Below are 27,409 nucleotides of genomic sequence, written 5' to 3'. Positions count from 1 at the left end.
CTAAATATTTAAAGAAGAGTGGATTGAAAGATATTTTCCCTAATTTTGATATTGCTTTGCGCATTTATTTGTGCCTCCCAGTTGCCAACCAACGTGTCCGCTGAAAGGTCATTTTCGAAAATGTCAAGAATTGAAAATAGTCATGAAAATAATTTCCGATCAAGTATGACGCAAGAACTTCTTAACAATTTGTCGATTTTGTCCATAGAAAGTGACGTAACAAAGGCGATAAATTATGACGACATTATAGATGATTTTTCCAAAGAAAAATCAAGAAAGAAATCTGATGTGATCGAACTGGAATGACAATTTTTATGTATTCTTATTTAAATAAAAAAATCTGCTTGAAATTTTTTTTTCGTAAAAAGCTTCATGCTTGAAGGGCGGCTACTAGAGAATTGCCTAGGGCGTCAATTGACCTAAACGCGGCCCTGACAGGGTGTCCAGAAACTCTACCGACAAACGAAGTCATGAGATTCCCAGACGAAGACATTTTAACCCAATTCATCTACATAGTTCGAAAATGCTTCGAAGACATTTTAACCCAATTCATCTAGTCCGAAAATGCTTCCTAGAGCTCTTTGAAGATGGCGTCTTGTAATTAGTTTTTCTTAAATACCTCCAGAATGGTACGCATATTTATCCCCCATCCATTGTGAATTTCTAGTACCGGTCATAGGCGTCCGTTTTGGGTAGGGCAACGGTTATTTTATCGCATAACTTTTATGTCTTTAACTTTTAAGCATTTTTAAGCATTTTTTATACTGGATTATTATATTGTGAGATATTCTAGTATTAAAAGGTACTCTTGATTTAAGTCGGTAGGACACACCGTTTTCTAGAAAAATTGATTTGAAAATTTTTCTTTTTTCAATTTGAAAAAAAATGAAAAAATTTTCAAAAAAAAACGGTGTATTTTACCAACTTATACCAAGAGTTGGGAACACGGATGTAAATGACAAACACGAAAAGGGAGTGGCAATACTGCTAGCTCAAACGGGGAGAAAGGCTCTAGTAGAGTGGGAACCAGTGTCAGAAAGGATTATTTGGGCGAGACTGAAGGCAAGATATTATAACATAAACATAATAGTAATAAATGTATATGCTCCCACAAATAAAAACGACGAAAATGAGAAGGAACAATTTTACGAGCAACTACAAACAACGTTTAATAGGATTAATAATAAATATAGAAGAGATATAAAAATAGCAATCGGAGACTTTAATGCAAAAATAGGAAATGATAATAAAGGACATGAACATGTGATGGAAAAGGAGGGAATCGGAGAGAGAAACGACAATGGAAATCGATTAATCGAATTTTGTGAGCAAAATGAACTTTTAATAGGTGGAAGTATCTTTAAACATAAGCGAATACATAAGGAAACATGGAAATCACCAGGAGGGAGATACAATAACCAAATAGACCACATAATAATTGAATATAAATGGAGAAGCTGGCTGCAAGATGTCAGGAGCTTAAGAGGTGCTGATGTGGGATCAGACCACATGCTAATCAAAGCGAGACTAAAAATGAAATTAGCCAGAGATAAAAACCAAAAAATCAGCAGAAGGAACAAGTACAACGTTGATGCCCTAAAACAAGAATGTATAAGAAATAAATTCAGTGAGAAACTGGCAATCAACCGAACAGTATCACAACAAACTGGAGAGTCAGTCGAAGAAACATGGAAATATTTTAAAGAAGTGATGATGAATACAGATTACAAAAGAAACAATCGGATTAAAAAGAAGACAAAATAAAAAATGGATTATTAAAGATACTCTACTACTGATAGAAGAAAGAAAAAAATCAAAGAAGAAATTCTACAAAAGGAAGGATCGGAAGAAGAGAGGGCACTTGAAAGGAAATACAAGGTAAAAAACGCAGAAGTAAAAAACAAGCCAGAAAAGATAAAAGAAACTATATAAATGAGATGCTAAATATATCAGAAGAAGCAGCGAAAGAAAACAACTTACGAACACAATATACAATCATACGAAACTTAACAGGAAAAGCACAACGAAATATACGAGAAGTAAAGGATAAACAAGGAAATAGAATAAAAATGAGAAATAAATAATACAAAGATGGAAGGAATACTTCGAAGAGATGTATGCTAAGCATGAAATAACTCAAAGTATAGAAGATGAAGTAGAATCACCAGAGCTAGAAGTGAATATTGGAGAAATTACAAGGGATGAAATTGGAAACACCCTAAAACTACTAAAAAATGACAAAGCCGCAGGAATCGACAATATACCCATTGACATAATAAAAGCAGACATCGAGCAGTCAGTAGAGATGCTACATACACTTTTGAATAAAATATGGACGGACGAAGAATTGCCGAAGGAGTGGAAAGAGGGATTGATTATAAAAATACCCAAAAAAGGAGACCTGAGCAAATGCAACAATTGGCGTGCAATAACACTACTAAGTGCCACATCCAAAGTGCTGACCAAAATCATATTGGAAAGATTGAAGCCGGAACTAGATAAAAAACTGAGAAACAAACAAGCAGGCTTCCGTTCCAACCATTCCACTATTGATCACATTTGCACCCTTAGAATTACCTTGGAACAAACAAATGAATGGAATAAAGATATAGATGTGAGTTTTATCGACTTCGAAAAGGCCTTTGACCGTGTAAATAGGGCGCAGATGTGGAAAATCCTTAGATTATATGGGATACCACTAAAAATCATAAACTTTATTAGGTTACGGCTCCACGGGCGAGAAATTGACGCTAGCAGTAGCAGTAAAATGAACTTAAGGTTCCGCGGAACGGAATGGGAATAGCCGAACTGAACCGACTACGCACAAGTCCTGTAGTCGGTACAGTTCGGCTATCCCTATTCCGTTCCGCGGAACCTTAAGTTCATTTTACTGCTACTGCTAGCGTCAATTTCCCGCCCGTGGAGCCGTAGCCTTAAACTCTTCTACGAAGGATACAAAGCCAAACTAGAACATTCAGGTGAAGTAACAGAAGAAATATCCATAGAAAGTGGAGTCAAACAGGGTTGCCTACCCTATTCCTTATCCTATCCCCTACCCTATTCCTTATTATGATAGATTGGGTAATGAGGAAAGTAATCGACGATCGAACAGGCATCAGGTGGAACCTTTTCAAACAGTTAGAAGATCTCGAATTTTCAGATGACATCTGCCTGATAACTGAACACCGAAATCATATTCAAGCAAAAATTGACAAATTGGCACAGTACTCCGATACGATCGGACTTCGAATAAACGCAGAAAAAACTAAACTTCTAAAAAATAATAACCATCCAAATAATAAAATAATGATAAACGGTAAAGAAGTAGAAGAGGTAGACAAGTTCATATATCTGGGATCTGTCATGGAAAGGAGCGGGGGGTGTAAAAAGGATATACAGACGAGAATAGCAAAGGCGCAACACGCATTCAACGCTTTAAATAGAATTTGGCAAACAAACGAAATATCGGAAACAACAAAAATTAAAATCTTTAATAGTTGCATTAAAAGTATACTGCTCTATGGAGCAGAAACATGGAAACAGGACGAAAATACAACTAAAAAACTACAAACATTTGTAAACAAATCTCTAAGAAAAATCCTGAAAATATACTGGCCAAACAAAATAACTAATACAGAACTATGGGAAAGGACAAAGCAAACTAACATATCTACTACAGTCAAGGAAAAAAAATGGAAATGGATCGGCCACACTTTGAGGAAAGACCAAAGCAGCATAGCAAGACAAGCACTTGTATACCAACCAGAGGGGAAAAGAAAGAGGGGCAGACCAGACAACAGCTGGAAAAGAACAACAACGAGACAACACGAAAAAATTGGACTAAGATGGGGCGAAGTCAAAAAGAGAGCAAAAGATAGAAGAAAGTGGAGGGAATTAGTTCACAATTTATCCAGAGAATAAAAACAAAAGAAGATGCGCTGTCCCGGCCAGACAGCAATCTTACACTTTTGGCCAAGAAACGCATAAGCGCCCAATACTCCACAAGGAGGGATGGAACGAGAGAGAGAGATACCAAGAGTAACTTTTAGTACTAGAATACCTCATAATTTAATAATGTAAAGTCAAAAATTCTTAAAAATTAAAGACAAAAAAGTTATGCGATAACCCTTGACCTACCCAAAACGGATGCATATGACCGGTACTAGAAATTTGCAATTAATGAAATCGATTCATCTCTGGAATATAAATAAACGTAGGGGAGATATGCCTGAGACGGCATACTTTTTTTAAAATGTTTTGTAATCGATAACCGATAGAGTTGACACGTAATGAAAATCAAAGTCAGTGCTAGCAACATTTACTTAAATATAAAATTATTTTTTAACAAGGTACATATATTATAGTTTTCTTCTGAAAAAACAAATTTTAAAGTATTACATGTGCCATCTCACCCACATACATGTGGGTGAGATGGCATACCCTTGAAATAAAGGCACTAATCTCGATATAAGTCACAAATAAATTGTTTGCAAGTCTTGGGTACACCGGCACACCGGAATATGACCACTTGCCACACATTTGGCATCTTGGCCAAGTTTCTCGAGAACGAGATAATGAAAAGAGATAATTACAAAAAATTCAAGCAGCATCTTCCTCGTCACTTGTTTCAACGTCGACGGAATCGACTTTCTCGTTTCGGATTCGTCTTATAACGACTTTTAACTGTACTGAAAAACTCTAATCATATAACAAAATTAATGCAGTATAAAAACCCGTAAGGGTAAGATGGCATACCTATGCCATCATACCTATGCCTCTTGCTTACTATGCCATCTCAGGCAACATTGCATTCAGACCGTTTTTTTAACCTAATTTTTCTTAAGCACATTTTTAAGATATAAATCGATACAGGCGTGATAGGCACAAGGTAAACTAACATCACAAAATTGAAAAACTTAACTTATGGCGAAGACTCACGAATTATAATGTGATACAAAAAAAGCCAATAAATATATTGTCCTACTTATTAAACACTTCAAAGGCTACTGCTGTCAAAACAAAACTAACATGCATAAGTTCAACAATATTGACAAATGCTAACTTGAGGAACTGAAAACTGTCACACAAGGCACCAAATTTGAAATAGTTTACGAAAAACGCGTGATATGCCATCTCAGCCAGTATGCCGTCTCAGGCATATCTCCCCTACCAGTTTTAGTTTTTCTAAATGGTTTTTTTATTTTTTTTTGGAAATTCAAGAAACGAAAAATTTTCAAATCGATTTTTCTAGAAAACGGTGTGTTCTACCGACTTAAAGCAAGAGTATCTTTTAGTACTAGAATACCTCATAACTTAATAATCCAATGTCAAAAATGCTTAAAAGTTAAAGACATAAAAGTTATGCGATAAAGTAACCGTTGCCCTACCCAAAACGGACGCCTATGACCGGTACTAGAAGTTCACAATAAATGTAATCGATTTATCTCTGGAAGATAAATTAATATGCGTAACAATTTTCATTTTTCTAAATAAAAGCGTTCTGGAGTTATTTAAGAAAAACTAATTACAAGACGCCATCTTCAAAGAGCTCTAGCTCCCTTAGGAAGCATTTTCGGACTAGAAGAATTGGGTTAAAATGTCTGAAATGTCTAATATGAAGAAAAATTGGGTAAATTTATCTGAGGAATATCCTGTCTTCGTTTTTCGGTAGAGTTTCTGGACACCCTATATTATGAAAATTTAAAAGGCAAGAAAAGTGAGAGATTATCTAGTAATTACCAATTGAAAGGTATTGTATTAATTGCTGCAATTGATGTGCTTTAAAGTATAGAAACCAACTAGCATTACGAATATAAAAATTACCTAATACCCACTTAGAAAATGTCGGTAACTGTAAACTGTATATTCTGATGCAAGGTCTTATTATAAAAACAGTTTGCGTTTTCCTTCTTGTAATCGAAAGCATGTTAAATGGACCTGTGGAACTTTAGAGTGAATGTGAATGAGTAAGACGTTGGAATAATCAAATTATAATACACTCTACGTGAGAAAATTGTCACAAAATCGTAATTATTACTAAAAATCATTACATAATGTATAATCCTTAATACACTATGCATCAAAATTAACGCACCACCTTAAAAATGGGACATTTTTGATGTCTCGTATTTCCTAAACCTGTTGTCCGATTTTAGTGATTTTTTTAATATGTGATAGCTTTATTCTTCAAGAACATCGAAGTAATAATATTGTTGCTAAACAGATAAGTGTCATTGTATACCGGGTGTAACAATGATAATTTGTTTTTTCCTCAAAGTTTGGAACACCCTGTGGAATATTCTATCGTATATAAAATATTAAAATTAAAATTCAACTGTAGCCTTAGGCTTTCTTAACATTTTGCTTTTTGATTCATTCGCTTATGTTGGATAATAAAAAAGTTAGGTACTTTAACAACTAGCAACGTTCTTCATCAATACAGGGTGTTTCTAAATAAGTGCGACAAACTTTAAGAGGTAATTCTGCATGAAAAAATAATGACTGTTTGCTTTATAAACATATGTCCGCAAATGCTTCGTTTCCGAGATACGGGATGTTGAATTTTTTCTTAGAAACTGACGATTTATTTATTACTCTAAAACCGGTTGAGATATGCAAATGAAATTTATTAGGTTTTAAGAGTTAGTTATTGCGCATTCTTTGACATACAACTAAGAATTTTATATTCATAAAAATTTTAATTGTATGCCAAAAAATGCGCAATAACTACTTCTTAAAACCTACTAAAAAATGTCCCATTTTTAAGGTGGTACGTTAATTTTGATGCTTAGTGTAAATATATGAGAAAAATCATCATTAACAAAGCTCATGACACAAAAAACATAGGTATGTGCTACAGTATTAATTTGCATAAAATGCATTGGAATTTAATTCTATTATTATACGTTAAGTTCCATATTATGATCCATATCTTTATTAGCTGCAATGTAAACTTCAAGCGCTATTCTATTTCTTTTTATCTTTCTTCTTTGCCCTTTCTCAAAAACGTCTATACTACAACAAAGACATTGGGGAAAGTGTCCCAATGAAAGTGAGGATACGTAGTTAACTAATACAAAAATCTAATATACATGAGAAAACTGCTGATGTATTTAGGAATAGGTACTTATTCTACTCAGAACAAGAAATAAAGAACGAAATAAAGAGCTTGAAAAATAACAAAAGCCCAGGAATAACAGAAATATCGGCCGAAATGATAAAATCAGGAGGGAAAAGATTACAGAGAGAGATATATGACCTGATAAAAAGAATATGGGAAGTAGAAAAAATGCCAGAAAAGTGGACCATAGCAAGGATATGCCCTATACATAAAAAGGTGATAGAATGCTATGGGAAAACTACAGAGGCATCGCACTATTAGAAATAGTTTACAAAATCTTGGCACAAAGTATAAGAAAAAGGCTAAGTCAATATTCGGAAAAAATACTGGGAGAATACCAGGCAGGTTTTAGAAACAACAGATCAACGACTGACCAAATATTTGCCTTAAAAGAAATACAGACTACCTGTTACGAACATAAAACAGTACTATATGCTTTGTTCATAGACTTTAAGCAGGCTTACGACACAGTAAATAGACAGCAGATGTACGAACTGATGAAAGAATTGGGGATACCAAGTAAAATTGTCAGGATGATAAAGATGACGATGGAAAACACAACAAACGAAATAGCTTGGAAAGGGTATACATCCAAAAAGTTTGAAACCAAGGAAGGATTACGGCAAGGAGACCCACTATCAACAACGGCATTCAATCTAACATTGGAAGGAATAATCAGGAAAAGCAGAATAAACATGAAAGAAACGATATTTAAAAACGACCACCAATGCATAGCATTTGCAGATGATCTGACGCTATTAGCAACAAGCAAAAAAGAATTACAAAAGTTAATGAAAAACATAATAACAGAAGCCGAAAAATTCGGACTTAAAATAAATGAAGAAAAGACAAAGTATATGATAATGGAAGAGATCCAAAAAGAAAAAGAGAATAACATCATAGTACAAATAGATGGAGAAAAAACATACTCGTTCAAAAGAGCCAAAGAAATTATTTACCTGGGAGCCAAAATAGATGAAAATGGTCATGAAGAAGGGGAGATAAAGGCAAGAATAGCTAAAGGAAATAAAAAATATGGAGCATTACGCACATTATTGAAATCCAAATACGTATCAAGAAAAACAAAAATAAGAATTTATAAGACTGTTATCAGACCTACAGTAACATACGCATGCGAATCATGGGTGCTCAAAAAGTCAGAAACAGACCTTTTAGAAAGATGGGAGAGAGAAATGCAAAGAGCAATATATGGAGGTGTGAAAATAGAAGGTCAGTGGAGAAGAAGAACCAATAAAGAATTGGAAGAACTATATCAAGAGCCAACGATCACGACGACGATCAAAGCACAGAGAATACGATACTTGGGGCACATCGAGAGAATGGGAAGTAAACGAATGCCAAAAATGGTACTATCACGAAGACCAATACAAAAGAGGAGTAAAGGCAGGCCAAGGAAAAGATGGAAGGACAGTGTGTATGAAGACTTGAAGAAAAGTAACTTTGAGAGATGGAAAGAACTAGCATTGGACAGGAGGAGATGGAGAGAGGTGGTGAATGAAGGAGTGTATAAAAAGACTGAAGTGTAATTAAATTAAATGTATAAGTTTTATAAGTTATGTAAGTTATATTAAGTTATTTATTATATTATTTATGTATAAATATACTTATTCTACTCATCGCATCGTCTTGTAATTTCATCAAGCCCGGTATTTTGTAGTTCACATAAATTGTCATCAATTAGAGGTATTTTGACTTCATATTTTAAAGTATTTATATTTTTACTTTAAATTTAAAAGCAGACGTTAATATTTATTATCTTTTTTTTTTGCAGAGCGAATATACTGTAGAAAACTCGACAGGTATACGAACGATATCATCGCGTAATCATGGCAAATATCCCTGGCAAGAACGATCTCCACCGACATCAGTTGCCTGTATTGGAGTCGAACAAAAGACTCCAAAGGGTAAATTATGTTCCATCACGTTAGCCATAGCTTCCTTTGTAGTTCTAGTAGCTGTTCTAGTAATTGCTGGTCTCGCATTATACATGGGGGTGTTACACACGAATACTCCAAATGGTACGTATTAGGAACATTTTTCTACTACCTACTATAAAAAAATTATTTGGTGCGTAGGGTGACCAAATCATAAACTTGAAAAAACGGGACACATCCAAGGAGCAGTAGCGCACCTAGAATTTTTTATTTTTCTCTGGGTGGGGTTGGCTTGGGCACCGAACTTTTTTTGTAGACAAGTTACATTTTCCTACTATTCTTTATATATTTTTCATATGCCCTGAGGGAGTGGGTTTTAACCTCCCGTGAGTGCGCCACTGCCAAGGAAGGCTTGGGGCGATACCTTATCAGGTAGGGGTGATTGAAACAACATGGTCTTTTAGCTAATTTGGGACCTATAAATCCTTTTGAATTTACCTTTGAATATGCAATTTACGTACGATCAAGACATAACAAAAGAAAACTCCGCCAGAATGACATGGATCGACAACCGATCAGAACAAAACACGGAAGAATATGAAATAGCGAGAAACAAAGCCAACTCAACAAATTAAAAGAAGAAAAATGGCTGGTTTCGCTGGAGGATATTGATAAAGACAGAGAAAACCATAAAATAAAACAATTTTACAAACAAGTCAGAGCAACAAAATAACAAGAGTAAAAACCATAAAGGAGAAACCGTATTTGAAGACAAACAGATCAGCAGAATATGGAAAGAATATTACGAAAAAAAATGCTGTTCACTATGAAGGAAACACACTGCGATGAAGAAGTAAGGCCGCACAAGATAACGACGTAGTAGAAATTTTCAAAGAAGAAGAAGTACAGACTACCAGATGACTGGAACACAGGTACCTATAGATATATAAAAAGGAAATCGGGAGGAACTTTATTAAACGCCACATATAATATTCTAGCAAATATACTGAATATGAGACTTAAATCATGAGCTGAACGAATATTAGGAGAATACCAGAATGGGTTAAGACCGGGGAGGTCAACGATAAATTCCATACATACAGTGGAGCAAATAATAAAAATCGAGAGAATACAATAGAGAAATGCACCTAATATTCATAGATTTCAAAAGCGCTTTTGATACAATCAATCGGACGAAAATGATAGATGAGTTAGAGAATGTTGGAATACCAGAAAAATTAAGACAATATGCTAACAGTGCTCAACGGAACAACTTCACTTCTAAGGAGATCAATGTAAACAAAGGTGTGAAACAAGGTGACCCTATCTCCCCGAGACCATTTAATCCGGTATTGAAAGTAATCATAAGCAGGACAAACTTTGCAAACAAAAAAATTATTGCAGGTCAACTTTAACTAGTGGCATATGCAGATGATCTAGTCATCATAGCGAAGACGAAGAAGATTACATTTATAAAAGCAGTTGGAAATTAGATAAGGAAGCGAAAAGAATAGGACTGGAGATAAACCAGCACAAAAAGAATACATAACGATAGGGAAGGATGACATTCAGAAATATCTAATAACACAGCACCATAAATTTGAAACTGTATCCGTCTTTAGCTACTTGGGAGTAACAATAGGGAAAATCAGAAAATAGAGTACAGAGGAAAGAATTCTGAAAGGCGGAAAAACATATGGAATGAATAGAAATCTGCTGAGAATCAAGACTCATAAGTATAATATCCTATATAAGACCTGTTGTTACATGTGGGATGGAAACAACGACGATTAACAAGAAAGAGGAAGATAGCCTTCTGAAATTTGAAAGAGAAATAATGAGAACAATTAATACTGGGCCACAATGTAACAAGAGAGGGAGAAATAAAAATGAAAACAAATTCCGAAATTGAAAAAGAATTAAAGAGAGAAAATATAGTCAGATACATAAAATCAACCTAACGCAAATACGGGATATTTAGACGTTCCCAGAGACTTTTTCGGGACCCCGGGACAAATCGTTAAAAAACCGGACAATCCCGTTTTTACGGGACGTTTGGTCACCCTATGGTAAACCCATTTCATAATGTGTAGATGATCTCGTTGATCAAAAATACTACGGTTTCTCCTATCTTCATGACCTTCTGACTTTTTAATAACAAGTATTCCATCGTAAGCTATAGATTTAGCTTCCTATGCGGATTCTGTTTATTGGTTTTTCAGTCTCGGTTTCAGAGGTGCAGATGAGCACCGTTGGACACATAGGCATATCTTTTGACTTGACTTAATTCAAGTCTATCTCCATTCTCTCCCATACCGCCTCCATAGCCTTCACCACATCCACAATTCATTTTTTTGTGTATTCGTTTGCACAGTTCATCCACACAGTGCCGTTGTATCCATTGGGCGCTTCCTTTATTAATAACAAAGGCTATAGCGGGATAAGATGGTCAAAAATGCCCCCGCACCGATCAGCCCCGCTACTTATGTTTTCGATAAAGGATATAAAATTAGGCCCTCATGCAAATTTTTAGCTTCCCAGAGGTCCTAAAACGTCTTAAATCGAGAAAAGAAGAATTTTTAGGTTTTATTTTTTTGTGAGCGCAATTTTACTTCAAAAATCTGAAAAAATTCAAGAGGTTGTATCTTTTAAATACAAAACAAGCTAATTTTTTTCAGATTTTTGTAATAAAAAATGAGCCCAGAAAATTTTTTTGAAATTTTCAAAAAAATTTTAGGTTATCAAGAGGCTGTATCTTTTGAATACAATACACCCTGATTTTTTTCAGATTTTTGTAATGAAAAATGAGCCCAGGAAAAATTTTTGAAATTTCCAAAAATTTTTTAACTTATGGTAATATGATTTGGCCAACTTTTAAATAGTATTTTTTTGTGTACTTTTTGCTGTTCTTTTAAATGGCAGTGGCAGAATTTTTAATATCTGAGCGGAAAGAACGAAAAAATCGAAAAAACCGTTTTTGACTGTCTCGAGATGCATCTCGGAACAGCCAATTTTAGGATTTAGGATCCTGACTGCAACAATTGAAAAAAAAAGACTAAAATTGTGAATTTTGTCATAAAATTTGCTATGTGGGGTTATAATAATATTTGGAACAACTTTTCCAAATAATTGTTATCGATATCTGTAACGCGAAGCAAATCGAATTGCATATCGAAATTTTACCCTGTTTGTGGATTCGCAGTAGGCCGCGTTTAAAATTTAAAGTTCAGTTGACTATTTTAAAAATTGTGAAGCATCAACCTGTATGACTGTACAAAATTTCAAATCTGTATATATTTTGATAGCCGAAATATAGGGGTGTCTTCATCTTAAATGCGACACACTGTATCTTATCAATTCGATAATTTATTGCAAGTAATATAGTCGTATTTTTTATAGATTCAAAATATATAATTAGAATACTGACTAATTCACTAATTTAATCATAAAAAGTTTAAATTGATTGCATTGAAATATTGAACCAATTCATGCGTATTAATATAATATTATTATAATTATTATAATAAAAGAGTTTTATGTATAAAAACCCTCAAGTATCTCGGAAACGACTTGCACGTTTTTCATAGGTTTTGGTGGGTAGGGGTTTTCTAATGCAGCCGATATTACAGTGATAATTACATTGTTGTCAGATTTTCCGTTTTTCTGGAAATCTAATGAACTTTCTTATTTCAAATAGAAGACCCTATATATTTTTTGCGTTTCGAAGTCCTTAAGATATACTGATTATTTTTTGTGTGATATTCTCTATACCTAAATGCCATAGTTTCGGAGTTATTGCTACATTTATTTAAAAAAAAAATTAAAGAAATTAAAAAAATCAATTTTTTCGGCCCGTGTGCGTGTAGACATTATTTTACGTTCTTTGGATCATTGGGAACAAAAAAAGGTCTTTTGTAATTGTTCTCTAAAGTTAATCGTTTTCGAGTTATAAAAAATTTAAAACTGAAAAAAATCGAATAATGACGAACGATTTTCAAGGTTCAAAAACAAACATAAAATACATTACATATTTTTAAAACTGCGGAGTACCCAAAACCCTTCTTTCAGGGGCTCGCTATAAAATTTTTTGGCACGTTTTATTCTAAAACATTGCTTTTTTATAAATGTTAATGAAGCGCATATGAGAGGACGGGCGATCGAGCTGCATTAACAACTAAAAAACAATATTTTAGAATGAAACAAGCTCAAATTACTTATTGGTAACTGACAAAATAAGGCTTTAGCTTGAATTTCTATACTTAGCAGTTTCAAAAATAATATTTTGATTTGTGTTTTTTAACCTTGAAAATCGTAATTATTCGATTTCTTGTCAATTTTAAATTATTTATAACTCGAAAACGATTAACTTTAGAGAAAAATTACAAAAGAACTTTTTTGTTCCCAATGGTCCAAAGAACGTAAAATAATGTCTACGCAGGCCGAAAAAATTGATTTTTATAATTTGGTTTAAAAATGGTTATTCATTTTTTATAATTTTTTGTTTAAAAAGTTTTTTTTTAATAAATGTAGCAACAACTTCGAAATTATGGCCTTAAGGTATAGGGAATATAACATGGAAAATAATCAGTATTTCTTAAGGAATTCAAAACGCAAAAAATATACAGGGTGTTCCATTTGAAATAAGAAAGTTAATTAGATTTTCAGAAAAACGGAAGATCTGACAACAATGTAAGTATTACTATAATATCGGCCATATTAGAAAACCCCAACCCACCACAATCCATAAAAATCGTGCAAGCCATTTCCGAGATAATTGAGGGTTTCCATACATAAAACTCTGTATCATATTATATTATATTATTACACATAATTATATACACATTATTATTAATACATATTAATTATTAATACACATTAATAATTGGTTCCATACTTCAGTGCAATCAATTTGAACTTTTTATGATAAATGTAGTGAATTAGTCAGTACTTTGATTGTATATTTTGAATCTATAAAAAATACGACTATATTAGTTGCAATAAATTATCAAATTGATAAGAAACAGTGTGTCGCATTTAAGATGAAGACACCCCTATGTTTCGGCTATAAAAATATATACAGATTTAAAATTGTGCACAGTCATACAGGGTGATGGTTCACAATTTTTAAAATAGTCAACTGAACTTTAAATTTTAGACGCGGCCTACTATAAACAGGGTGAATTTTCGATATGCGAGTCGATTTGCTTCGCGTTACAGATATCGATAAAAGGTATTTGGAAAAGTTGTTCCAAATATTATTATAACCCCACATAGCAAATTTTATGACAAAATTCACAATTTTAGTTTTTTTTTCAGTTGTTGTAGTCAGGATCCTAAATCCTAAAATTGGCTGTCCCGAGAAAAAAAAAACGGTTTTTGCGATTTTTTCGTTCTTTCCGCTCAGATATTAAAAATTCTGCCTCTGTCATTTAAAAGAACGGCAAAAAGTACACAAAAAAATACTATTTAAAAGTTGGCCAATTCATATTATCATAACCTACAAATTTTTTGAATATTTAAAAAAATTTTCCTGGGCTCATTTTTTATTACAAAAATCTGAAAAAAATTTGGTTGTTTTGTATTCAAAAGATACAACCTCTTGAATTTTTTCAGATTTTTTAAAGTAAAATTGCGCTCACAAAAAAATAAAACCTAAAAATTCTTCTTTTCTTGATTTAAGACGTTTTAGGACCTCTGGGAAGCTAAAAATTTGCATGAGGGCATAATTTTATATCCTTTATCGAAAACATAAGTAGCGGGGCTGATCGGTGCGGGGGCATTTTTGACCATCTTATCCCGTTATAGCCTTTAAGTCCGCTAAATAATCGAGGACCATATTTTTTTAAATAGAGAAAAATACTACAAAATACCTGCGATTTCGATATGGTCTGATTTTAAGACTGATAAATAAGAACTGTGGCAACTTTTAAACCAAAGAGCGATTTCTCAGAAAATTGTAAAAAAATGTATGAAGCTGGAGACAAAGCTTATTATAGAAGATTAAATGAAAGCAACTCTTAAAGAGTAAAACCCAATGGAGGCAAAGAGAAGTGTTAAAGCTGTTTATTGTTACCCGTGCAAATTATTTTCAATTGAAAAAAATAGTTTAACTGATTTTGGATATATTTTATCCACTGGAAATATTTGAATAGTCTACTCAAATCTCACGAAGAAAGTAAATTTCATCTGAACTCTATGATTACATTAATAACAAGATCATCACTTGGAGTTAGATGGATCATCAGTTAAATTTGAGTTGTTGTCACCATTAAATTACTTGCTTCTCAAGGACTAGCTTTTCGTTGATCCCATGAGAATTTAACGAGTCGCCATAAGGGAAATTACTTAAGTTGTCTTGTATACTTTGCTTTTGACAATTTCTTAGCTCAGCATTTACAGCTGAATGCGAATAAAGAAAAATGTTCAGTTAGCTATCTGTCTGACCAAACTTGCAATGGATTCCTGGAAGCGATGAAAAGAAAACAAAACAAATAGAAACATTTGACGCTGTAAATGCTTTAGGGACTTGAAAACTACGGATCCATAAAACATATTTTTTCAGTTAAGCAATAATAGAGGCAAAAAATCAGCAGTTAGAAGTGAAGCCAAGGCACTGCATAATAAAATGGATACCTTTGAGACAGGGTAACTTGGATACTCTATTGACACTGATTTGGGCAAGGATTTTAAAACGAGTGAATGCAACAAGAAAAAACGTTAGAAACTGTGGACTTGAACGTGTCAATTGGAGTAGAATTAATGACATTTGATCTTTGTTGGAGACATAAGAAATAAATTAAGCGAAATTGAACTAGAAGCCAAAAATATTTTTTTGTGAAGGCAATAATCTCAAACATATTCTATGGAACTGGCCTTCAAAAACCAAAGAAAAAAACATTTTTCGATGAAGCAATTGACAGTGAAACAATTTTAAAGGGACAAGAGATATTCAGAATTGAAGTACCTATTTTATGTTATATGCCAGATGCCACAAGATATTACATCAGCTGTTAGATGTTTTTTTACGCTAAATAAAGAAGAAGTCAAAAAGTGAATTAATATTTTATGCGAGGAATATAAAAAAGATGTTGATGAAACCAAATAGAACTTTCATAATGAAATTATTCATTTTATACCGTTATACCAAAATTTGAATAAACATTTGAAAATTTGTTTTCATCCAGGATGTAAAGGAAACTTTTGCCAATTTTTAACTTTACTGCAAGTTTATTTGACGATACCAATTTCTAATGCGTCAGGAGAGCGGTCTTTTTTGACTTTAAACAGAATAAAGATACATATATTGAAGGTCAAAGGGTCAAGAAAACCTAGAAGCATTATCACTATCGTATTATAAAAAATGAAGAAGTGGAGCAACTGAATTTTGATAGTATTAATATGGCAGTTTGCTAATGCCTAGTCAAGAAAAAAAGTGAGCTAATTTTTGTCTTATATGTTTTTTAGAATATATTTTTTTGTTTGTCATGTGTTGTTCTGTAGAACTTTCTGTTTTTTTATATTTTTAAATGTATTTTTGGAATATTTTTTACGTTTGCTATTTTTCTCGTTTGTTTTAAAAATCTTTTTTAAATTTTTTAAAAATGTATGGGTTTTACAATGAACTTTTATAGTTAATGCAGGTTAATACAAGTGTTTTTTTATTAAAAAAATTGACAACGAATAGCAATAAAGGGGGCCCCTAAATCCCTAGTGCCCAGGGCCCGAAGTTAGGTTAAACCGGCACTGCATCCACAGTCACTGCATTAAACTTTCCAGTGCTTGTTATTATTAGGTAGTTTGTTTCATCTAGTTGAGTATCACTATGGCGTTTGTGTATTGCCACCATATTTTATTATGTCGCTGTATGATCTAGTTTGCTCATTAGTGCTTCTAGGTGTTTTAAGGGTTTTTCCTTTGTTGCGGTCATTCCTAGTATTTTCTTGAAATGTCCTTCAAGAAAATATACCGTCGGATTTTACCAGTTCCGCCCTTCTGTTTTTGTGTGAATTTTCTTTAAGCCACGTCCCAGCAGCTATTTTTCTTGTTTCCAGATCTTGTTCTTCTGAGCTTTAGATGTTTGATTTTGAGGATCTTGTGTTTTTTCATATACTTGACATATTTTTAAAGTTTTTTCTTTTTTGTTCACTTTCGATTTTATATATTCTGTTGCTAATTCTTAAAACTTTGTTTGCTCTTTTAACTCTTGGTTTTCGTTTTTTAAGTATTGCAATTCTTGTATTCTATGTAACAATTTTTTAAACATTATGTTTTTACTTTATACAAGGTGTCCCAAAAGTAGTGGAACGGTCGAATATTTCGCGAACTAAACATCGGATCGAAAAACTGAAAAATACGTGTTCAATCATTTTCAAAAATCTATCCAATGGATAGATTTTTTATCCAATGGATAGCAACAAGCACCAACCCCCACTACAACCCCTGGTGGATGTGGGGTGGGGGGTAACTTTAAAATCTCAAATGGAAACCCCCAGTTTTTCTTGCAGATTTTAATTCGTTACGTAAAAGTAAGCAACTTTTATTCAAGACGTTTTTTCTAACTGTGGATAGATGGCGCTATAATTGGGAAAAACGATTTATCCTGATACCATAGGTAAATTATAGAAACGGTCTAATATTTCACGAAATACACTTGCAAATGAGAAACTAAAAAACAGATTTTTAATATTTTTCGAAAACCTTTCGAATAACAGCAAACGTGACCCTCCAACCCACCCCCTGGAGGTGGGGTGGGGGTAACTTTAAAATATTAAATATCAACCCCCACTTTTTATTACAGATTCGGATCCGTCATGAAAAACTAAGCAACATTTATTTGAAACATTTTTTAGAATTGTTAATAGATGGCGCTTTAATTGGAAAAATACGATTTATTAGCGCCATCTATCAGAAATTTTAAAAAATATTTCGAATAAATGTTGCTTAATTTTTTATGACGAATCTGAATCTGCGATAAAAAGTGGGGGTTGCTATTTAATATTTTAAAGTTACCCCCACCCCACCTCCAGGGGGTGGGTTGGAGGGTCATGTTTGGTGTTGTTCGATAGGTTTTCGAAAAAGATTAAAAATCTGTTTTTTGGTTTCTCATTTGGAAGTGTATGTCGTGAGATATTAGACCGTTTCTATAATTTTACCTATGGTATCAGGATAAATGGTTTTTCCCAATTATAGCGTCATCTATCCACAGTTCGAAAAAATGTCTTGAATAAAAGTTGCCTACTTTTACATAACGAATACAAATTTGTAAGAAAAACTGGGGGTTTCCATTTAAGAATTTAAAGTTACCCCCCACCCCACCTCCAGGGGGTGTAGAGGGGATTGGTGTTTGGTGTCATTGGATAGATTTTTGAAAATGATTAAACACGTATTTTTCAGTTTTTCGATCCGATGTTTAGTTCGCGAAATATTCGACCGTTCCGCTACTTTTGGGACACCCTATATAAAAACATAATCTTTCAATAATTAATTAAAGGTTTAATAATTAAATAAACTAAATCAATTGTTTCAGCACTTCTTACATTTAGCTGTAGTGCAAAAATCTTGAAAGGAGATAGGTTTATAGGATCTTTCCAGGACAAGGCACGTAGATATAAAAGAAACTTTGAAACCATGTATCAAAGGAGTATATTAGGCCAAGCGTTTATATCTTGTATTATAGAAAAATTTGGAAATGACACATTAACAATATATTTTAAACTAACGTTCAATCGCATGAAATTGTCAAGGTAAATATACAATTTTGAAAATATAACTTTCTGTAAACTATAAATTTGCCAAAAAGGCATTAATAAAATGAACTTTGACACACTCCCAGTAATACTCATACACATCCTCATATCTTTACATACACACTTATTAGGCGAAGAAATAAAGCACTAAAATCGGCATTACCTCCGAAAAAAAAACGACAAGACGAATCTTCTTTTTGCATTCGATTCGTGAATGCGCCAGAATTCATTAAAAAATTAGTCAAAAATCATTACTCGGGGGTTTTTGGGTCGTTTACGACGAATATGACATCGAAAGTAATCTACGGAGTACCTGGTATCCAGGGTACCTACTATTTACCTCGTTTTCTGGAGTTTCGTCAAATTAATTAAAAAATTAGTCAAAATTCATTACTCGGGGGATTTTTGGGGTCTCTGATGACGAATATGACATCGGAAGTGATCTCCGGAGTACCTGATGCCCAGGTACCTACTCTTTACCTCGTCTGCTGGAGTTTTCGGTAAATTCATTAAAAAATTAGTCAAATATCATTAGTCACGAGATAAATAGTGGGTACTCTGGGCACCACGTACTCCGGAGATCACTTCCGATGTTAAATTCGTCGTCAGCGACCCCAAAAACACCCTAAGTAATGAATTTTGACTAATTTTTTAATTAATTCGCCGAAAACTCCGGAAGACGAGGTAAACAGGTACCCTGGGCACCAGGTATTCCAGAGATCACTTCCGATGTCACATTCGTCTTTAGAGACCCCAAAACCCCCGAGTAATAATTTTTGACTAATTTTTTAATAATTTATTCGCGAAAACTCCACAAGACGAGGTAAACAGTAGGTACCCTGGGCACCAGGTATTCCGGAGATCACTTCCGATGTCATATTCGTCGTTAGCGACCCCAAAAACCCCCTAAGTAATGAATTTTGACTAATATTTTAATTAATTTGACGAAAACTCTACAAGACGAGATAAACAGTAGGTACCCTGGGCCGTGACCAGACATCTCGTAACGCGACAGTTCGTAACCGGACAACTGGTAACAGGCAATTCGTAACAGCGACAGTTCGTAACGGCGACAGTTCGTAACTATACACATTCGTAACGGGCAATTCGTAACATCCAAATTGAATTATTCTCTTTATTTTTGTTAACGTGGAGACTAACTGTTATTTGTTATTGTTATTACAGTTAGGTATAATTAAAATTATGTTTATTAATTTAACGAATCAGTACCGGGATAAACATGTTTAACACATTATTTTATGTTTAGTGTTTCAGAATATATTAAGTCTTAAACACAAACAAATATTTAAATACATACAAACTGTTAACAATATTATTATAAGTTTATCCCTCTTATTGTTCCTTAAATTTGCATAATATGCAGTATGCGGCAAAATAAACAGTACTGAAATGAATATTGAAAATTTTATAATAATTTATATACAGGGTGTTTCAAAAAAAGGTAACCCCGTCTCTAGGGTAGGTAAAAAACTGAAAAATAATTGGGGTTTGCTTAGTAAAAAATTTTTGTAACGCCATCCGTTTTCAAGATACAGGGCGTTGAAGAAAAAAAATTTTACGCATTTTTGAAAATTGAAAAATTGAAACAATGTTTTGAAAACTCTAATTATTGTTGATTTATCGTCATAATAATCAATAAATGTCAGATTTCCATGGCACACTTGGAGAAAATAGAGGTGTACCATACCTATTAGAACTTTATCATTACTACCAGCATCGATTATTACTTCATAATTTTCAAATCAAAATATTCCGAAAACGGTACACAGTATCGAGTTTTACCAAGAGTACCTTTTTCGTGTAAAATTGAATGATGTTTAAGTTTACTTGAAATTTTGATTAATAATAATTATTATACTCTTTATTACTCTTCTAATAATAAATATAATTATTATACTCTTAAAAAAGTTATATTAGGTTTGTTCGTAGAACAATCAGCAACCGTTGCCAACCATCAGAAGCATGCGCGTTCGCAGTCTACGAACGCTAACTGTTAACTGCGCAACGCTAACTGTTCACTGCGCATGCGTCTGATGGTTGGCAACGGTTGCTGATCGATTGGATCGTACTACGATTGACTAATACTTAGTACGATCCGTGTAACTAGCGCCCTCTATGAGAATCAGATATAAAAACAAATTCATGGGATGTATCAGCTTCCAAAATATATTCGTATAAAATTTCATTACAATGTTGCCAGTAGTTTCGGCAAAATCGTAAAAAATGCGTAATATTTTTTTTCTTCAACGCCCTGTATCTTGAAAACGGATGGCGTTACAAAAATTTTTTACTAAGCAAACCCCAATTATTTTTCAGTTTTTTACCTACCCTAGAGACGGGGTTACCTTTTTTTGAAACACCCTGTATTTAGTATACATGATATAGCATTGCAAACATTATTGTCTTGCAAAACTGGTGTTAAAGATGCCCTCTAGCACGAAAATATTCTTTAATTCTAGTCCGCAATTCCGGAATGTCAGACGGTAGATTGGTCTGCCTCCATCATAATTCCCATATGTACGCATCAGGTGGCGTTAGATCTGGTGAGTGGCGATCTCCCAAAATGATCACGAAGTATTTGAAGAGTTTTTCTGGCCGTGTGGCAGGTTGCCCCGTCCTGCTGAAACCATTATTTACCTTTAAGCTTTACCCGTTTTCGCGACCATTTCCGTATGACCGAAGAAAGTACTCCACGATAAAAAAATTTTCTGCAAAACTGAGAACCATCCTGAAGCACCTTACATTAATAGGACATTCACATACGTTTAACAACATTCGGAAACCACTCAGTACGTTTCAGCTGATGACACATACAAATTTGAGGCATACGCATTTCAGTACTGTTTATTTTGCCGCATACCGTACCTAGACAAAGGAATAATGAAGTAATTCGTGAAATATTTAAGCCAACAACCGTCTTTAGACATTCCCAATTTTCTAGTTAGCATTTTGTAAAGGAAATATTATAATTACCTGTTATTATAATAAACCTTTAGACTGGTTATAGCGTTGGGGTATTAAATCAACGGTTATAGTTGATACGAGGGATGCCTTTTAATACTTTAATACTTGGTTTAAATACTTTTATTATATTCTGAAACACGAAATATGAAATGCCTTAAAAATGTTTATCCTGATACTGATTCGTTAAATTGATAAACATAATTTCATTGATAATTGTAATAACATTTAGTTTCCACGTTAACAAAAATAAACATAATAATTCAATTTGGACGTTACGAATTTGTATAGTTATGAACTGTCGCCGTTACGAACTGTCGCTGTTACGAATTGTCCGTTACCAGGTGTCCGGTTACGAACTGTCGCGTTACGAGATGTCATGGAACCACCCTGGGCACCACGTACTCTGGATATCACTTCCGATGTCATATTCGTCGTTAGCGACCCCAAAAGCCCCGAGTAATGATTTTTAACTAATTTTTTAATGAATTTGCCGAAAACTTCACACGACGAGGTAAACAGTAGGTACCCTGGGCTAGCCACCAGGTACTCCAAAGATCACCTACGACGTCATATTCGTTTTCAGCGACCCCAAAACCCCGAGTAACAAAATTGAACTCATTTCCGCCGATAATTGACAAGTTCTGAATTTTTTTTATTGTCTGTTTGAGATGCACTTTAAGGATGCATTTTTTGTATGCAGTTTTTCAACATTATCTCATGGCTAGGGATCACAAAGTTTCCTGGCGCATTCACGAATCGAATGGAAAAAGAATTATTATTAATATCCGTCTTGTCGTTTTTTTTTCTTAGGTTCAATGCTTTACAGGCGCGGATCCAAGGGGGGTCAATGGGGTCAATTGCCCCCTCCTTGAGACTTCGCCTGATGTCGCCTTTTTTTAAGAAAGAGATAATTACGATTGAAAATAAATAGTGAGTTTTGTGTCCTGTTGACAACTGAATAACGGAATGAAACATAAAACAGAATTCCTTCTCTAAAGTACGTGTTCTTGGTCTAACTGTATGGTGTCGAGTCTTGTACTGTGAATAAAATCGATCTACTTACCTAAATCGCCTTGAGGCTTTCGAAATGTGGTTCTATAGAAGAATTTTAAAAGTATCTTGGGTGAAGAAGATTCGAAACTCCACAATACTAGAACGTCTCAGCAAGACTACTGAGATTATAGAAGGCATAAAGAAGAGAAAAGTGGAGTATTTTGGATATGTAATGAGAAGTTTCAAATATGGGTTGCTACAAAATATTATGCAAGTGAAAATAGAAGGCAAACGCAGTCCAGGACGAAAAAGCACTTCGTGGTTAATTTAGGGTGGCAATGAATAAAATTAAGATAGCTATGATAGTAACCAACGTTCTGAAAGGACATGGTACAGTCACAATCACTAAATAGTTTACACCAATGAATGCCAATTTTTTGAATTTTTACCTCGTTTAAACGCACTTTTTACGTCGAAGTGACGTTACCAGTGGCGGACCCAGAATAGGTTGATTAAAATTAAAAAATCAAAATAAAATAAATCTATTTTACAAAATTTAACAAAACGGAGAGTATAGAAAGGCATTTTTTTTTAAATAAAATTGAGTTAAAATTATTGGGTTTGGCAATTACTTTTGGTTTTGCGCGTGATATAAACGGTATTTTGGGCGCTTTTAATAACTTCTTATTTTATTTTTCAATATGCACTAAAATTTTTGACAAGCAATTTGACACTTAGTAAATCTGTACGACACTGCGATTTTACAGTATTACAATATAAAAATAAAGGTGTAAACTATTCAGTGATTGTGACTGTACATGAAGAAAAATAAAGTAACAGCCCATACCGAAAAAGAATCCTGCGTACGCGAGTGACGCAGCCGCCGAAAATTTTTATTTCATTGCCCCCTCCTTGCAAGGTTGCTGGATCCGCCGTTGATGCTTTATTGCTTCGACTACATACATATACATTAAAAATCACACATTAAAATTAACACTTAGGTATATAGGTATACACAAACACTCACTGTTACACATTACGCTAACACTCGCACTTACACTCATGACAGTATCGTTAACCTAAAACGACAATCTAAAAAAGGTGTAATATTTTTGTTTGATTTTTTTATTTTTTAACAACTTACTAAATTTTTTGCTTGTAGGAATGTCTCAAATATTGAGAAAGCCATTAAGGATATCCTCATAACAGATGCAATTTCTAGACATTCTGTATTCAAAAATATTCGATTTGATCCAAAATATATAACCGTAAGACAAGTATTGAGTAACGACATCATTCATCAAATAAATCTAAATCCTTCTCTTATTACACCATCTGATCATATGATCAAAGGAACTGTTCCTGCAAAAACTAACGTAGTTTTAAGGTCTTATACTAATAAGACTTCAGCAACAATTGCAGTTTCTACTAATAAACCAGCTGAACCAGTAATGAAATCAGTACCTGAACATACAGATCAAATTAAAGAACACCACGTGCCTTTGATCCAAGGTTCTTTTAAAATAAGTAAAACTGATGCTGATATTACCGAGAAAAAGATTGAGCAATCTACTGTTAAATTCAAACCTGAAAAACCTACACAAGCTTTTAGCAAAAAATCCACTTTTAAAGAATCATCTATTACTAGTGCGTTGTATAAAATGGGAGCTGTAGAAAAAGTTACCAAGCAATCTGCACTGCCTATAGAAAATACAAATTCAGTATCATCGACAACTACAAGTACAATTATACCGCCCACAACAACCGTAACAACTAATAAAATAATGTATCTTCCTGAATCGTCTGCTAAACCTGTATTCTTGTTAAATCCCTTTGACGATGCTCCTTGGATTCCAATTCTACCAAACATGTCACCTTTTACAGATAAACCTACTAATTATAAACACAATGAATTTCTAAACAATCCATATTATTTAAGGTCAACTCTAACACCTTTAGCTGAGCAAAATCAACCTGTTTACACTAGTTTTACCAACTTGGGATTGTCAGTAAACTTTAATGATGCAGAGAGATTGGGATCGACAAGTTTAAAAAGTCATCCTATTCCAGTAAACAAAATACCACAAATTGAAGATTCGACTAATCCAACGAAACAAGACATTTTTTCTAACTTCAATAATGAAAAATTTAGTCAAACGTCGTATGTAAGTTATACAGACTCATCTCCGCTAAAACAAGTCACTCATAGCACTAAAAATGAGGAAGTTAGCGAATTTCCTATAATGACAGCTAAACCAAACTCCATGGAATTTGTTATAATCGAAACTCTTCAGAATGTTCCCAACAAAAAGGAAGACTCGGAAGATAAGAAACAACAATTAATTAAAAATATATCTTCTATATTTCGTACCTTAGCATCTTCACCAGATGCCTCTAGATTAAATTTTTCTTCCATACAGACTACTTCTATTAACCCTAAAGAAGAAGAACATTTTTCGGGTCAAGGACAAGTAGAAGTTGTAGTGGATGATGTTGATGATTTAGTGCTGCACACGACAAAAAATTCACTGATAACTTTACTTCCTGTTAAGTCTAATTCAGGTATTGGGAGACCAATACGAAAAAGACCATTTCAATCTGCAGAGGACAGAATGGCCGCGGAAAACAGGAGTTTTCCTAACCAGCCCCCACAAGTAAATTTTAAGCCAGTAATAAATAACAAGGATGTGAAACGAGCTAATGATGATTTTAAAATAATGGGCACATTAAATTTTGCTACTGAAGATTCTCTAGAAAATAATAATTACTCTGACATTGTAAGGTATCCTAAAATGGAAGTAGAAGTGCCCTTAGAAAAGTTTCAATCTGATTCAATTGTTTATGGTAAAAACGAGACTGAATTCAATAAAACTCATGGTTATAATACTCTAACAGCAGAAGAAATTAGGAAATTATCAGAGATTAGCAAAATTACAGATAATTCAAGTTCTGTAAATAAAGCACCTGTAATTTCTAACAAAGGCATATTTTCAAGTTACACCAATCTCAACGGACTTAAAATACTAACTAAACCTCACATGAAGATCAATTTATCCCCCATCGACAAAACTGGAAAAGGAAATGTCTCAGGTAGGTCAATAATGTACGATATAATTTTAACGTAAATACTCTTTATTGTCTTTACTTTAAACTTTAATCTACCTTAAAAGTTTACATATTCTTTCACCCTTTTCTAAGTCTTCCTAATTCATAAATAGTAAAAAATTTAGTTTGTAGTGTAGAGCTTATCTTTTATATACTTTTGACATTTTTTTAAGCATAGATTTCTTATCACGGGCTACGGACGGAATACATACATTGATCTTAAATGGATTCTTATGTAATACACGCAAGACTGAAGATTGAGCTACATCATGTATTTTTGCATCTCTGCGTGAGGATGTATGTGAATCTTCATAGAAACTCTGCATTAAATAAAATATCGCCTCACTCCGACACTCCGTCACCCCGTCATCGTCACTCGACACTGAGAAGTAAGCAGATTGAGAACTCAGTGCTGTTTGACCGTTCTTCTAGAGCAGGGGTCATCAATTACCGGACCGCGGTCCGCATCCGGACCGTGGGCTAGTTTTGTGCGGACCGTCAATAAATTTAGAATATACCTATGTGTTTGGCCATGAAATTATGTACTATGTTTGGCTCAACTTATGTGTTATGTGTGCGAAGCCGCTTTATCAATAATGAACTTTATTAAAAATCGGTAGAGATCTCACTTAACAGATGAATATCTCAGCTCCCTGATGAGACTCAGTTGCACTAAACTTACTCCAAAGACAGGTTGTACATACAAAAATGTCATTTTTCTCTCTCATAATTTAATTTTGTAAAGAGTTCCCTTATTGTTATACTTACTAATCATTAATTTTGAAATTAAGTAAACTGTAATATAAAATTGTCGTGCATTTTTTATATTCATTTCCTCTCTACTATATGTTAAGTAGGAGTACTTTTCAGATGTGCATTTAATTAAAATAATTTTCAGAGTTAATAAGTTTGCAACAAACACCTTGCATTGAAACTAATGTAGAAAAGATAACATGTTAATTAGCATTTTGTACTATGATTATTTATTTTAAATTCCTCAGTTTCCTTTCTACAAAATTTAAGATGTCTAAAAACTATATTAGCATTCAAAATATAAATTCCTAACTTTTAAAATATTCTCAGTAACAATTTACAATACTGCTCTTTTCAAAATATACTGATAATAGATAACATCAAAACAATGAATTTATATTTTATATATTGTACCAGGAAAGCTTACAGGAAAGTATGCAGTAACCAAAAAACAATCAGATGTTATTAGTTTTCCTTTCCATATTAGTCCATCTGTGAGGCCACTTTCGTATGAAAAATGTTTCTGACTCGATTTCTTTGCGGATTCCTGTTCAAAAATGTCCCCTTTAAACAAATCAGAAGGGTGAAACATTTTTTTAAGCAAATTCAAAATTACTTTTTTGTCTCGAAAATGTATTTTTAGGTTTCTTGGGTAATTGTAAATAAAAAAGGTCTCTTGTCATATTTCTGAAAAGTTATAGCGATTTAAAATCTGAAAAATGCAAAAATATGCATTTGCGATGCTTGAAAACTCTTCAAGTTTTAATAAAGTGACAGATATTTTTTGTTTAAGATGGCCCAAAAATGCTAAA

The 27,409-nt window shown here is 33.5% G+C and overlaps 1 protein-coding gene across 3 annotated transcripts in view; it reads left to right on the top strand.

Moving 5' to 3' along the window:
- LOC126878565 (uncharacterized) overlaps positions 1 to 27,409 on the top strand; it is a 93,360-nt gene that overhangs the window by 53,109 nt on the left and 12,842 nt on the right. For 2 of the 3 annotated variants that reach the window (XR_007695701.1, XM_050641353.1), the window contains exons 2-4: positions 8,913 to 9,159; positions 18,542 to 18,758; positions 23,902 to 25,829. Coding sequence is in view for 2 of the 3 variants with exons in the window: in XM_050641353.1 (XP_050497310.1) it covers positions 8,913 to 9,159; positions 18,542 to 18,758; positions 23,902 to 25,829 (2,392 nt within the window). In the remaining variant the exon portion in view is untranslated. Of the gene's footprint in view, positions 1 to 5,855; positions 6,005 to 8,912; positions 9,160 to 18,541; positions 18,759 to 23,901; positions 25,830 to 27,409 lie in introns of those variants that run through there. The other variant, XM_050641354.1, reaches the window with a different exon arrangement.

This window comes from Diabrotica virgifera, chromosome 10 (assembly GCF_917563875.1).
Source record: "Diabrotica virgifera virgifera chromosome 10, PGI_DIABVI_V3a".
Lineage (NCBI taxonomy): Eukaryota > Metazoa > Arthropoda > Insecta > Coleoptera > Chrysomelidae > Diabrotica > Diabrotica virgifera.
Note: the sequence above shows the minus strand (reverse complement) of the source record. Positions and strands in the feature narration are given on the sequence as shown.